This window comes from Hyposmocoma kahamanoa, unplaced genomic scaffold, assembly GCF_003589595.1.
Source record: "Hyposmocoma kahamanoa isolate Upper Pololo Valley unplaced genomic scaffold, ASM358959v1 100021, whole genome shotgun sequence".
Lineage (NCBI taxonomy): Eukaryota > Metazoa > Arthropoda > Insecta > Lepidoptera > Cosmopterigidae > Hyposmocoma > Hyposmocoma kahamanoa.
Window position 1 is genome coordinate 14,719,784 of NW_020653200.1, and position 15,903 is coordinate 14,735,686.

Consider the following 15,903-nt stretch of genomic DNA (forward strand, 5'->3'; position numbering starts at 1 on the left):
TTACACTTAAGAGCAAGCGAAAGAAAAAATATGTTATTGTTTTAAAATGGAACAATCCGCTGCTGCCATGTTGCTGTCCCGTTGCATCCTCTTGGCTATTTTCACTTTTCACTCAACTATCAGCTACCCATAAACTTGCTTCCCTTTCTAGTTTCTGTCAAGCTCATCAAAGATCATATAAAAAAATTTGACAACAATCTGCCGCTGTTCTGTAACAAAAATAAAAATGTAACAAAAAGTTTGGCTAATTCTTGCTTCACCGTGGGTGTACATTTCATCTAGTTGTTAGAATTATATTTTTATTACACTGAACCCAGAGAATGTTACGAAATTGTCCTACACAAAAGTTATTTTCATCCCCGCAAAATGGATGCTACTGCTACTACATCGCCTCAAATGCCTATTAAATTCAGTGAAGTGTGCAATGTCTCAATTGTATCTAGAAACAAAAATTTTTCACCGACGCCGGTGCGAAAGAACACTGTCGTCAAATATGCTAAATTGCCGGAGTATGATTGTAACTCAAAAGGTAAGTTTTTTTAAATATATTTTAATGTATTACAGGTATTTTTTGATGGCCCTGAAAGTCTGTACATAGCTGTCTCAATAGTTACCTTTTGAAATGTTACTTACATAATTAGCATTATCATGGTATTAACACCTACTCATTACATTTTTACATAATTATGACCTTAGATAAGCCATTTAATAATGTAAACAAAAAGCAAGCAAGACAGGTAGATAACCTTTAGTTATTATTTTTTAAATAATGTAGTAATAACATAATAATAATAGGGGTTAAAGTATGAAATTGCCGATTTGTACTGAAAATCTAAATTGTTTATTTTTTAAATTTTTAACAAATTTATTTAATCAAAATAGTTGCCATTATTATCTATACATTGCTGCCATCTAATGGGAAGGTTATTAATGCCTTTGCGATAGAACTCCGACGATCTAGACCGCACAAACTGTGTGAAAGCATTTTGTACTGCCTCCTGGGAAGAAAACTTCTTGTCACGTAGATAATTGTCCAAATCACGAAAAAAATGGTAGTCCGTTGGAGCAAGGTCTGGTGAATACGGAGGATGACGAATGGTTTCTAACTGCAGTTCCTGAAGGGTCAAAACGGTTTCTCGTGCTGTGTGAGGTCTCGCGTTGTCGTGGAGCAATAATGGTGAAGATCGATTCATGAGTCGGGGCTGTTTTACTGCTAGTTTTGTCAACATGGTTCGGAGTTCGGCACAATAGACATCTGCCGTTATTGCTTGACCAGATCGGAGAAAACTATAGTGAATAACACCATGCTGAGACCACCAAACAGTTACCATTACCTTTTTATTGGTAAGTTTTGCTTTAGGACACTGTTGTGGCATTTGACCTGGGGTCAGCCATTGCATTTTTCTTTTCCGGTTATCATAAAGAATCCACTTTTCATCACATGTTACAATTCGATCCAATATTCCTTCATTTCTGTACCGGTTCAACAAGGCAACACAAGTTTCAACACGCATTTCTTTCTGCAGATCAGTCAAATCATGAGGCACCCATTTTTCGTATTTTTTTATTTTATTGATTTGACGCAAGTGAGTCAATATTATGGGTAAGGTAACGTTAAACCATGCCGCTAATTCCTGGGTAGTTTGACTAGGATCGGCTTCCACTATCTCTCTTAATTCATCGTTATTCACGTGGTCTTCCTCGTGGCTCGTTCTTTAAGTCGAAATTTCCATCACGAAAGCGTTTAAACCAAAATCGCACGGTGCGTTCATTAGTAGACCCCTCTCCAAACGCAGCATTGATATTGCGGGCTGTTTCTGCCGCGTTAGTTCCGCGTCGGAAGTCGTATTCAAAAATCACTCGAATTTTCGCAGTATCCATCTTTCTTGTCTAAATTGAATAACAAAAACAATTGAAAGTCGATATTCAAATGTTTCAAATTTAAAAAAAAAAAAATCACAGAAACCATTTGAAAAAAGTTTCATTCGAAAACCTCAAACCATGAAGATTCTATGAAACTTCAAAGAACCTATTGCAATAAAACGGCAATTTCATACTTTAACCCCTAATATTATAAAGGTGGCCCCATAACACTGGACATAGTTATTGAGAGTAATAAAATAAATTTGCTTACATGTGTTACTTTTGGAGTACTAGCTGTAAACTAAAATTATTTAACTTAATTGAGTGGTTTATTCCAGTGAGTTTTTGAAATTTGACTAGCTGGAAAAAAGTCGCTATTTAGTCAGTTCTAGTTGCAAATAACTAGATTTAATTGGTCCGCCATTCAAATGTTGTAGGGGTGTTTTACTATCCATGCTGGAATGAACTTATTCCAGCAGCACTATTTCTCAAACATGGGAACCATAACACCTGGCTTAGATCTGATTACACTAAAAAAAGTGGTTGTTTACTTGGGTCTAGTTGCAAACAACTAGATTTAGTAGTTATTAAGGGGTTTTATTGTCCATACTGGAATAAGCTCAGTCTGGTGGCACCATTTTTGAATTTCTAAAACTGCTGCCCTAACTTAGATCTGATTGCATGCAGAAAAAGTTGTGAATTATTCAGTTTCAGTCACAAAATTTTACAATTAGTCACCCCTTTTTATTAGAAGATGCTACCAATGTATTGTTTCTAGGTTATAGCTGTGTTAGTCTCGGAGCTCATGTACAAATTTTGCAAAATGTACAGAATATGATATAAATTTTTTAAAATACATTCCATGGGCGGTTCTCATAATGTTTAGTTTTTAATACAAGGAAATTAACAAGTAATATGCAGGTATATTTCCTTAATGCCATCAGGATTTATTGATTGTCATATTTACTAGCCTATGTATGTCGTGTTGGGCTTCTGGCTTACACTAGACGAACAATGTCCATGGAGTACAGTCACTTAAGACTATTGATCAGAATTAAGTAATGAATTACTTAATTGAATAAAAAACGACTATTATAATTTATAGTGCAAGTCATTTTCAATTACAATATGTGTTACAGTCAAATTAGACTCTAAAAATTCAATAGATATTTAAAATATTTATTTATTACACTCTATCAATTCAAAATTATTTTAATCACCACCAACACAATATCTTTAGTGTTTACACAACAAATATTTGGAACGGTGACCTTCCTTATACTCTGTCCAACCATTGGTATATGCATGCCTTCGAAGTTCCGTAATTATTGACACACTCTAGGCAAAAAAATGCTATACTTCCTGGGCCCTTATTTCTACATTTTAGTGAAGCGATGTTCTCTTTCGCTCCGATATTTAGCGAGCCAACAGATTATGTAATGAAGATTATTCAAGTTGATAAATTTTGGTATCTGTCTAATAAATTATAATGAAATGAAACAAATTATAAATAATTATCATAAATTCTTATTGTTTATTAAAATGAATTGTTGGATTGTTCACCATATGAATTGGAATCATCACTTGAATCCTCATTAACATGAATTATTAATTGTTGGGTACATAAATTGTCAAACACAACATCACAATCTCAGTCAGACAATATCTTCTTTTTTGAACACGCTTACATTCATGATTTAAACTTCTTCGTATATAAAATCGATTGTTATAAAAAAATCGAATCGGTATCGCATTAGGACATCACTAATTGGTTAAAACATGAGCTGTGAAAACTTAAATAAATGGGTTGAACCATAGATGTATAATACACAAGACTCCGGCTTGGCGCGGCTACACAGAGAATGTCAATCACAGAAACCAGCGGACTTGCTTGTTGTCGGATCTTTGTATTTGGTTTCCAACGACTTTTTAGCTGTAGCGCCATCTACGAGAAATCTATGAAAGTATTTCGTCACCCAGTTAGGTAACTTTACAGCTACCACACTGGCTAGAGATGTCGCTATTAACCGTACGTAAAATTGTGTTCGAGTTCGTCGTCATTCGTCAAGTGTTTGATCTTTGTGTTAATAATTATAACAAACTAGTGATAGTGAAGTAATTTCCTATAAATTGAATTACCTATTTTTTATTATTATGATTACATATTGTTATAATTTATTAATTATTTACAATAATTAGGGAAGGTGACTGAAAATGTTTTTTTTTTGTAATTTAAATTTGGCCCGGGGTGGGAACCTTGTTACCTGGGTAAAGAATATAGGAATAGAAATATTAGGAATATTTTTTTGCGATAATTTTTGTGATTTAAGTTCAGTTTCGGATATAGAATAACATCTGTAAAAATTGCGAAAATGTCAATCAAATTTATAAAGTAGTTTATTTTCTTGTTTACTTTCACGATGCCGAATAAGTAATTATTATGTTCATATTCACATTCATTACTTATTCAAAGAAACACTATTCTTTTTTGTACACTGTCGGCACTTTCAAATATGTAACATTAATGTGTCCTATAGTCAATAGAAATTGCCCTGGTTTTAACTACTACAATTACCACGCAGTTGTTAGTAATTATTAAAATTTTGTACTGTATTTTCAGCTGCATGGCGCCAACCAGAGAACTATGTGCTACCTGTAAAATTACGTAAAATTATCGCTCTTGAAAACGAAGCTTTGACATCCACTCATGCTGAAATTCAGGTGCCTGTGAAATTTATTACCACTAAACACACTATGAGGAAAACAGTCACCATTACAGATCAAGATGATGCTCGGCAAATTACAAGTTAGTATGGTGATATTCGTAGTAAGCAAAACTTTAATTTTAAAGTCATTTGTATAAGATAATATTTTAAATAACTTGAGAACCGTGGTCTGAACATAATATACATTTAAAAAAATCTAAACATTGAGAGATTTTTTATATTCTTGCCTGATTTTTTTACATATATTGTAAGAAAGGTACCAATTTTTAATTTGCCTCCTAAATCCAAAAAATGGAGAGCTAGCTTTACTTTAAAACAATTATTTCTTTTAGGATTGCAAAAGACCTCATCAGCAAGGTATTCCCATGGAGCAGTTAAAAGTGATAATGTTAACGCAAACCCTATAAGAACACCAACAAGCGGTATAATAAAATGTAAGGATTTAGATGGTTTAGTATTTTTATAAAACAAAATATCTATGAAGTGGGCACCAAAACTAAAACAATTATTTTGGTACCTTTTGTTCAGTCACTTTGTAAGTATGCATTTGTAACGGAATTGAACAATATTTCATTATTTCACCCTACTCGCCAATTAACGAGCCAGTGACGCATGTGCGACCACAATTAGATTAAACATGTTGCTCAAAAAGTTATAGAGAAATTAATCATATACATATATCCAGGAAATTTTGTTCGACGTTATATAAAATACATGCTCTCGGACAATTAAATTAAACAGCTATCGAAGTACAGGAAACTGCTATTCATTTTTTTAGTTTTGTCCGTAAATTTAAATCGTGGCTAAGTATAAAACGGTTTGTGGAGAAAATTACTTCAATGTTCATCACACTTGCTTGTAAATAATAATAAAAAATAAATAAAAAAGTAATATGAATAAACTACAATGCTTTGAAGTCTATCTTTCCTTTTTGTAACTTGAAAGTGTGATGAAAAAGTTTGTATGAACAGCAGTTTATATGAAAGTTTATGGAACAGCAACTACAAACGTTTAAGAGTACTAAGGCCTTGCTGTCAGCTTGGGCTTTGAATGTTCCTCTATTCGTAATTGCCTCCTTACCGTCCTTGTGACACAATGTACGGTTGTTTCTTAATTGTTGTTAATAGAATTGACAGGTTTAATACGTACGTGACAGGTATGACAGTAATTATAGTCATGACATCCTACCAGGGGGCCTACCACAACCTCTTAAAACAATAAACTGTTGTAAACTTTTATATGAAGCAATAAATTGAAATTGAAATTGAAATACTACTTTAACCTTACATTGACATTTCGTACCAAAACGCGCTTAAAGTAAGCTTATTGTAATGTTGCCGCGATTGTCACTTTTCATACAGTTTCTAGAAGCGCTGCAACCGCGCGGCAGCCGCGCGACAGTCGCGCTGCTGCAGCGCGTCTAGAATTGTATGAAAAGTGAAAGTCGCGCGGCCGCCACGCGCCTGCAGCACGGCTAACAGCGGCTAATTTGAACGCGAAACTATGATGTTTTATTGGCAGCTTTGTTGAATATTCATTCGCTCAGTTCGTACTATGACGCGGTTTTAACATTAAAGTAATATTTGCTCTTATGTCATTTAGCAATCTTAAAATAGTTACACGGATGCAATGGAAACAATATTATTTTCAGTTTTGTTGTCTAAATATTGATTTGTAATGATTAAAAGGTAATTTGAACTTATTTATTTACACATATGTCTTCAACTTTGTTTTTGTTTTTTACTAGCACATACGCATTGACTTATTTATTTGTAAGTCAATGCCAATACGACATAATTTCTCGTTAAATAAAAATACGCGATGTTTATTTCGTATAGTTATGACAGCGCCATCTACATGCTCTTTTACAAAGGTAACAGTTGACACCAGACTATAATTCCGAATTCACAACGTGACTATCAAGACTCAGCATGTTTTATTTATTTTTCTTCATGACAATGCAGAAGAATTTTCGAAACAAACTAATTTTAATAGATTTTATTATTACATACTTTTTTTTTAACAGTCGAAAATTCTCTGAATGTAAATAACATTAAGTGCTTAAACATTATACTACGATAAGACGATTCGGAACCACAAAAAAGAAAGAGGCGCCATTATATAGTTTACATAGAGTTATCTCTTTCCTATTTTTAGTAAGGAATAGACATATTGGGAAATCATTCGTTCTTTCAATCACTTTTGCAATAATACATTACTTGGTTGACAGGTTCGTCATGGTACGGATATGAGTAATATTATAATAAGCTTACTTTAATCTTACATTGAAATAAAATTGTTCTTCTTCAAGGTTATGGTAGGCCCCCAGAGCTACTTCTGCTGTCCCAAATCCAGAAACCGTGTTGATTAGCATAAAAAAAATTAGTCAATTTGATTAATTTTGTACGACAAATTATTATATTGACATTAGACCAACTTCTGCTGTCCCGATTTTTTCGTGGCACACAATGATATGAGCCCTTTAGGAAATTAGCACGAAAGAAAATTTTGATACATTTTATTCATTTTTATGGACAACTTGACCACACTTGACCAAAAAATTGACTATGCCAAAATTGTTTTCACAAAATAGTTTTAATGGTTTCTAAGACAGTTTCCTTGTATCTTCTAAGGTTTCGGATTTCTCCATATTGTTCCATAAAAAAAAACACTATATGTATCGATACTTGGTGTTTCCCTTCATCCCTCCGCGTAGCCGTCATCACCGCCACGTTCGGACTCTGATCGGATGCAGGTTACTTCGATTCGGAACAGTATTTTCGCGGATCGAAGTAACCTTTATTCTCGATTTTTAAAGATGGAATCGGATTTAGTGCGCAATATCTTATATAAATACTACTACCACTACTTCGGACCGTCATTTTTCGGATTTGGAACTGGGGTCTACTCTCATTCTCCGTCCGACATCTGTCCGAAAAAATAACTGTTAAATAAGTATTACTCGACCAAATTAAAAGACGCATGATGAGAGTGAAGCTTCATCTTGAAGTTGTCTTTTAATTTGGTCGAATATTACTTATTTGTCAGTTATTTTTTCGTAAACTTTGTTATAATTTAGAATAATATTGTTCAAATCAAATCATTTATTTCTTTGTGATACACAGGTTATAAATTTGTTACAAGAATGAATTTTGAATCACAGTGATCCGCCTTATGGCATACAAAGTTTTCTTAGTTTTAGTAATTCTCATGCAATAATTTGTAATATTATTACAATCATGCAGTCCAATTAACGCAACCTAATACTAATGAAACATAATAACAGTAGTAAAATAATAATCAATAACAAATTAAATAATATGCAATGTAAATGTTATAAGAACTCTTCAATATTATAGAATGTCATATCATTTAGGTAATTAAATAATAATTTTCTAAATTCTGCACAATCATTGCAATTCCTAATTTCAAGTGGAAGTTTGTTACATATTCTCGTAGCCATTACTATTACACTCTTTTGAAGTAGAGCAGTTTTACATGATCTAATTTTCAGTTGATGAGAACGGCGGGCTCGTGTGACGAATTCAAATAAATTAAGATGACGCTTTACGAAAAGGAAATTTCAAATATATATAAGCATGGTAGAGTCAGTATTTTCAAATTTTTAAAATGTGGTTGACACCTATCTGTTTTTTTTCAAGCCGCATATAGCCCGAATACATCTCTTTTGAGCTTTAAATATGCGTTCAATGTGCGGTGCATTTCCCCAGAAAATGATTCCATACATAAGGTTGGTTGCTACATGACCATGGTAGGCGGTCACTAAAGCGTTTAAATTTACTATTTTCGATAGCGTAAACAATGCAAAAGAAGAGTGCCGTACCCAAGATCGAAATTCATTTGGTTTATTAACGTGAGGTCAAATGAATGTTAGATTATTCTGTTACTGATCGAATAAACGAATGACCCGAGCCCTTAATCTCGTAGGTCTTTTGCCCCGAGCCCTTCCGCTCTTAGGATTCTCTTTGCTTCGAGCTCTACTGCTCTTAGTCCTTCAACTTTGGAGCGGCTGACTACTCCTTATAAATAAGCCTATTTCAAATTTTTTTTTCTCATCTGGAGCGGATGACAACTAAAGAAAGAAAGAAACAAAATTTAAGTAATTTAGACACTCATGTTATAGTAAATATTAGTTGGAACTCTTTCAGGAATCAGGAAAAGTAAGGGCGTTTCCTAGAAAACGCATAATGAGAGAGATGAAGATGATAAGGGTCCGTAGTTTCACACTACAATACCTGCGGTTCTTTTGACATGACATTAATCGGTAAATGATTAATTCGATCACCAAAAGGAAGATCTGTCGTTCTTTCGACCAAACGTGTTTCGACAGATAATGTTATCAATGAGTACCACAAAAGCAAATAGTTCTTTCGACCGAACGTGCATCGACAAAAAATGTTTTCGATCAATGACATAAAAGCACAAAGTTCTTTCGATTAAATTTGATTGGGTCATTCGTTTATTCGATCAGTGACAGAATAATCTAACATTCATTCGACCTCACGTTAATCGACCAAATGAATTTCGATCTTGGGTACGGTACTCGCATAGGAAAACTTTAGCATCTTACCTTGTTAAATATAATTAACAGTAACCATGCTCAAGTTTTCGTTTTATTACTATTTTATAATTTTCTGAGGTTGTATGATTGATTTTTACTGTGCATAATTTATATGATGTCGCCGGTTAAAAGGTGAAACTCATTTAAAAAAAAGAAAAGATCTTTTCTATTTTTGTTTCTTTGGACAGAACACCTACAACAAGAAAACTTTCGTAGGTGCGTAGTTTCTTTCATTAGAAAACTACATTTCAAAAAAGTGTATATATATAATATTATAATCGCTTTGCTAGTAAAATACACAATCTTATTATCTCCATTAGTCGATTTAGCTTTTAAATGACTTACCTTTACACCTACGGCATTATATATATATATACCCTTGACATACCCCTTGCTGACTATTTGTTTTATTTTAGCAAACAGGAAGGTAGATAAATCGAGTGTCAAAGTTGCCAGTTGTACCAATAATAAATATGTTTCTAAAAACGACAAGGGTAAACTTGTAAACAACAACTGCGACCAAATTTCACAGAATCCAAAATTTCGAAACGTTCATAGCAAGGAAAAACGTAAGTTCTTACATTAATTATTTTTAGCTCAAATGTTGCATAGTATAACGCTAGTTACGAGTTCTTATGCCATTCTAATAATTTTTATCTGTTTCACAGAAAATATACCTAATAATAGAAGTCATAATGGTCCGTCTAAGGTTAGTGTAAGCAAAAGTATGATACCACCAAGTGTAAATGAACCAGATTTGTGTCATATAAAGAGTAAATTAACTCAGACTATATTTCGATCTGAAATGTCTTCAAAGAAAGCCCTTCTTAGACCTAAAGCTTCCACCATCGCGCCAAAATTATGCAAAGTTGGTGAAATTTTCAAAAATAATAAAGGGTTGATCGAAATACATGTACCACTTGATAATACTGCTACGAAAACAATGCCAAATCAAACGCGATTTCCGAAGGTCAAAAGCCAAACTTCTGTAGAGTCCAATAATGTTGAGCGCAATGTCGGAACAGAAAGGAATATGTACATTACTAAGGTAGTGCTAGTACAAAAAAAACAAGATTCAAATACCAATGGAGCTCAGACAATGGAGCCAGAAATGTTGGATGGTAAATTTCAACAGTCTAAAGAAGACATCAATAATTTGAAAATATCATATGATTGCCTCAACACTCCAAATATTAAATTGACGAAAGATAGGAAATGTACACTCAAAGAAAATACAGTCTCTATAGATCATAAACAGAGTTTGTCCACTGTGGTTTTACAGCCTTTCCATGGCATTCCTGTAAAGGGAGATAATTTTGATGACGGGGGCAGCCATAAAAAATGTCCTGAATTGAAATGGAATACGTTCACTTTGAAATCGCAGCCTTTAAAAAATAAAGAGGATGTAAATAATGAAGATACCATCCGAAAGAGTCCCGAACAAAATTTGAAACCGTTTACTTTGGAGTCCCAGCCTCTAAAAAATCCTACCAAGAACGACAACGATGGAAGCGATGATAGCCCTCAGAGTAGCCATTCATTGATTGGTGGCGAAGATAAACACCAAATGCATCCTTCATTGATACTAAGTCAACGCACCTTAACTTACACCACTAAACAAGAGATTAACATGGATTTAGGCAGTAGAATGAATGAGACTAGTTCTTTAGGTCACTCCATTTCTAATCTGTCGCCTAGTCTACTAAATTATCCTTTGAATGTCATGGCAGTTTTTAAAACGGAGAATATTGACAAGCTAGGTCAAGTATCAGCAGCTCATACCATGGAGAAAACTCAAGCGGCGAAAGAAAAAGCAGTCCAAATTGAACACTTGAATCATCTTAAAGTAACTACATCTGTTGGTTGTACCTCTCCCTACGTCAGCTGTAAATTAATTAAACCGTCTGATATCATTAGCTCTATAAGAGTCAATACTGGTTTGTTACAAAACGATTACATTTGTAAACAGTTCGAAAGAGAACTCAATTTTATTGATTCATTTTTTGAATCGTTACAGTACTTAGAAAATTGTTCATTATCTGACAAATGTTGCGCTGATGGCAAAGTTGAGAACTGGGTCAATAATTCTGGGTTTGGTAACCCGGAATACGATTCGCTATTTTCAAAGTTAGAAAATGGCGCGACTACTGATACTGAAACAATGGCATCCAAGAGTCTTTGTCTGGTAATTGTTATTCTTTTTACTGTAAACATTACGTTGGAAAAATGTTACATATTTGCGAACCTTTTAATTCTTTTCATATTGCTTTGCTGTCACGTACGCAAGTGATACGTTAACAAAAAGATGTGAAAATGTGCCAAATACGCTTAGTTTATTTGTATTGCATGTAGACTATGTTGGATTATAAACATTTGATAACTGCATTATTTATTTCAGCTCAATTTACTCATCCGCGATGAACAAAGACGAGCCAAAAACCTCTTGTTTGTATTGAAAATGAGAGAAGATGCTCTCAAAGATTTTACTAAATCTCAAATTCTGTGGCTGGAGAATAAGAAGAAATTGGAGAACACGGATATATCAACGTTAAAGAAAAAACAGCGCGGAGCTCTTCTAAAATTACAGCACGAATGCGGGGAAATGCAACGAATGCGAAAAGCGCTTCTCGCTCTATCAGAGAAGCGCAAAGTAGCGCTTATGAAGACAAAGAACAATATAGAATTAAAGCTAAAGAGTAACGTCACCGTAGACCACATACTATTAGGAAAGAAAAAACTGAAAAGGAGCACCGTTACAGATCGTAATATAGCTCCACTTAAGTGTTTCGACTTGTCAAGCAGCGGATGCGACGACGTAACCCCGCCTCGAACTAGGTCGGACACCCATTTGCTCTCCTTGGAAAGAGCAAAGATTCCTGCTAACATTGCCGAGAAATGCGTCCAGACGGGGGACAGTCTTCTGGGATCCTCTCTCGTTGACTCGGCAACAGACACTGCCGCTGAAAATTTCGTAACTGTCGACGGCAGTTATCTAAACATACTTTTCCAAAACATGTCCCTGCCACCAATTTTCAGTGCTGGGAAACAATATGAGGTAAATGAAGAAGCTTTAAAGAATATATTAAACACTAATTCTTATACTAAAAATGAGAACGAAAATGATGTCATCGACACGTTCATGGATCAAATAAAAAACAGGGATCAAGACAGCGCCCCGAGCTCGCCATCGACGGCGAGGAGTCTAGTCGAAGAGCTAGACCAATATTACAAAGGTCTAGCGAATGAAGACAAATTGCCTCTACTAGTACTTGAAGACAATGTTTCCACTTTGGGTCTTCTCAAAGACCGTTCGATTGTGGAAGCGAAAAAAATGGAGATTTGTTTGAATCAAAATGTCTCACATTTATCTCAGGAAGTCGGAACATACGATGTAGACAAAGAGGATAAAGTGCCGGAGAACACTTTGAACATTGTAGTGGAAAGTGATAACAAACAGTTGTTAGACGTGGAAGAGACGTTGGCCTCAAGCAGCATGCTGACCGGGCCGTTGCCGGTGCCCGCAGGAGCATTTGCTCCAGACGATGCGGTGCCGCCTGATGGTACTTTTTATATGAAAAGTCCCACTGGATCCGTTGCCACCGTAACATCCCAAGGTATGGTGCCACAACGATTAAAGTAGCCGACCTGTTTAAGATCCTTATAAGCTTAGTAGTGAATCTATGTTAAATGTTCTAGAGAGTCAAAGCAGCGGTCAGACGATGTCGCTGTCATCTTTGACGTCACCTGTGCTCAACGAGGCAGAGGAGCTGCGTCGGCAGCAGCTCGCTATCGAAAGAGAAGTAAGCTTTTTTAAAATTCTAAAATAATGGTCAATGTAAATAAAAAATAAAACAAAATAAATAGGTCTATCTTCCAAATTTAAATAAAGTTAATCAAATTTAAATACAAATATACTACTTTAGTACAGTGAGTACTTTTCTAAAATGTATATTTTGTGATATTGTAAAGCGATGTCTGACCAAATCAAGCAAATTAAATCGTATTTGATAGACTTGTTGCGCCTTGGACACATTAGGGCAGAATTAAACTTTGATTTATTGTAAATGTTTGATCCACCGTCCCTCAAACTGGTTTGCTATCGCACTGTTATTCACAGATTAAAGCTTTAGAGCAACAGCAATGTCAGCTACTCGCCGTGCGGGAGATCCCAGACAAACCTCCACCACCCTACACTCCGCCAGCCGATGTGCGAACACCCAAAGCTTCGCGCGTGTTCCAAGTAGACGACACCATTGATGATAAAGTGTACAAGCAATTGTGTCAGAAACCCGAAGTTACCATCGAGGCGGACGACATATTCGATGTTTTTTTACAAGATTATTGCGAAGAAACAATAAACAAACAGAAATTAGAACAAAGCGATAAGCCATGGGATGCATATAATTTGCTACCACAGAAATCACCCATTGAAAGAGAGAAACTGGCTGCTAGTGCAACAACTGCAGTCAAAGAGCTTTTATCAGGCCTTGGTACCACGGTTGTTTCAGGTAAACCTTTTCTCTACCTATGCAGGCTAACTACTATAGTAAGAAACGACGGCATCTACGTGCACTACGCAATCTGCAAATTGCAATTGTTGCAGGAGAGCAGAACGTGTGTGTTTTGATATGGAAATATTTATTACCGTAATATGCAACGTAGTAGAATGAACATCTGTTTATACGTCGGGCCAAATTCTAAACTTCACTAAAACACTTTGTGGATAGATAGTATGAGATAGCACCAATTAGAAAATACAATTGAGGTAGTTTTCATTTTCTAGAATCGGTATTTGTACGGTCAATGATCAGATTGCTGCATAAGCGTGTTTTAGATTTATTTTGTTAAAGTGGTGATTTGAAATTTCTTAGTGAATCGAATATACCAAATTTTGATATCTTACATTTAACAATACTGTTTTAACAGTTTATTTTTAGTTTAAACAATATCGCATTTTACTTAGTTATGAAACATTTTTTTAAACTCTAAATACTGTCTGCTAAGAAAGTCCTTATGTTATCCGTTACCACGTATTGATGTCAGTCGCTATTCTGCGCCTACAGTGTTCGTAGATACCGTCGATGTACAGGGCGTTCCAGACGTATGGAGTATGGATGGGAAGTACTTTAAATATTGTGGATAGGATATTTTGCGTCATTGAGACATTTCATTTTGAAAAATAAGTAATACTGCATTGAAATACTATTAAAAATATACTTTCTTCTTCAGGTAATCGAATCATTTCGATGTGAAAAAAGAAACATTCTGTATTTTTATAAAGCCGATTACAAGCAATCAACTATAAGGAATTATTCCTTATAAGTAACATAGTATCTTAATTTAGAGGAACATCCTGCAGTTTTAGGTTTCCATGAAGCCTATCTACAATATTTAATGTACTTTTCCTCCGTGCCCTATAGTCGTGAGACGCCTTGTATACGACTGCAAGTTCGACATTCGAAATATTTAACCATTTTGTACCACTTACAGTCACGTGATCGCTTGTATAAGATTTTTTCTTTTTGGTCTATCATTATTGGTTCAATACCTCCAATAATGAACACTACGCCAACTGTACCTTTTGGTCAGTTGTTGTTATTTTTGTGAATAGCTGTATTTATTTACTAATATTGTGCTCCCCGATTTTGTGGAAAAAAAACCAAAAACAAAATACGAAAAATTAAAACAAAAAAAAAGAATTTCGTATGAAAAAAAGAAACAAGAAGCAAAATAAAAACAAAACAGGTCCAAAAATTAAGTTGGTGTACTGTTCATTGGTGGTGTCAAAATTAGACATTATTACATTATATTAAATTAGTCGCTAGCACGTTAACACAGGGTGTTTGTGGTACTGTCATTGTTTTCCATAACGCAAGTGCTTTAGTTTCTTACTTTGGGATCGAAGCAACGTACGTGACATTATCTAATATATATATATATATACATATCTCGGCATAGGCAGTCACGCCAGTCTAATGCGGTTTGGAGACATACCATGTTTTTTTGAGTATTGTGAACCGTGTTCGACATGTTTTCTGGACTTTTCCTCCTTTCTTGCGCAAGTACAGGCGCGGTGAAACTGGACTGTTTTGACGGGCCTTAAAGAACGGAAAACCGGACGGAATTCATAAATCATGTGTATTTCAAAAGACAGTGTATATACTAAAATAAGCAATGTTAAGTTAATACTTTACGCTGGCAGGCGTGGGTGCGCGACGATCTGATCATATCGACGACATTCTGTTCACGGAGTGGCGCCGCTGCGAATCTGAGTGGACTGCGTTACACGTCGACGAGGCCGCCATCAAGAACCAGATCTTCGAGGGCATCTTCCAGAGGATTCTCACCGAAGTCATCGACGAGTATAAGAAAACCGTTCACAAAATAAATTGCACTGATGATGTCCAGTTATAATATTTTAACACGATTTGCAGTGATGGTCCCTGGTCAAATTCTGATACTTTTACACATACCTACGTTATTTAGTCTTTTAATCATTGGTAGATTGTTGTGCATGTAAAAAATACGACAAATAGGTAAAATGTTCAAGTATTAAATTATTTATTTAGAAATAAAAATAATCGTTAAAATATCACATAGTTCTTATATTTCACACGGATTATTTAAAACCATTAATACTTTTAACACAATACGTAGTCCCACGCTGAGAATGAAAGTTTTCAGTAATTGATAGCCTACGCCCATTAAGCATCGGCTTTAAAAATCTTTATT

At 34.9% G+C, this 15,903-nt stretch overlaps 1 protein-coding gene across 1 annotated transcript; it reads left to right on the forward strand.

Moving 5' to 3' along the window:
- Positions 1-68: 68 nt before the first annotated feature.
- Positions 69-15,777, forward strand: LOC113236833. Its single transcript, XM_026473380.1, has 9 exons — positions 69-529; positions 4,484-4,669; positions 4,922-5,023; positions 9,588-9,740; positions 9,840-11,356; positions 11,570-12,785; positions 12,868-12,971; positions 13,289-13,679; positions 15,374-15,777. The coding sequence occupies exons 1-9, from the start codon at positions 367-369 to the stop codon at positions 15,583-15,585; spliced, it is 4,044 nt and encodes a 1,347-aa protein (XP_026329165.1). The 5' UTR covers positions 69-366; the 3' UTR covers positions 15,586-15,777.
- Positions 15,778-15,903: the final 126 nt, after the last annotated feature.

What these genes read in the sequence shown, in the direction of transcription:
- LOC113236833 (XM_026473380.1), top strand. Translation starts at nt 367, where the DNA reads ATGGATGCTACTGCTACTACATCGCCTCAAATGCCTATTAAATTCAGT. An exon ending in GTATGATTGTAACTCAAAAG is followed by an intron (nt 530 to 4,483) that starts GTAAGTTTTTTT and finishes CTGTATTTTCAG; the next exon opens with CTGCATGGCGCCAACCAGAG. An exon ending in AACAAGCGGTATAATAAAAT is followed by an intron (nt 5,024 to 9,587) that starts GTAAGGATTTAG and finishes GTTTTATTTTAG; the next exon opens with CAAACAGGAAGGTAGATAAA.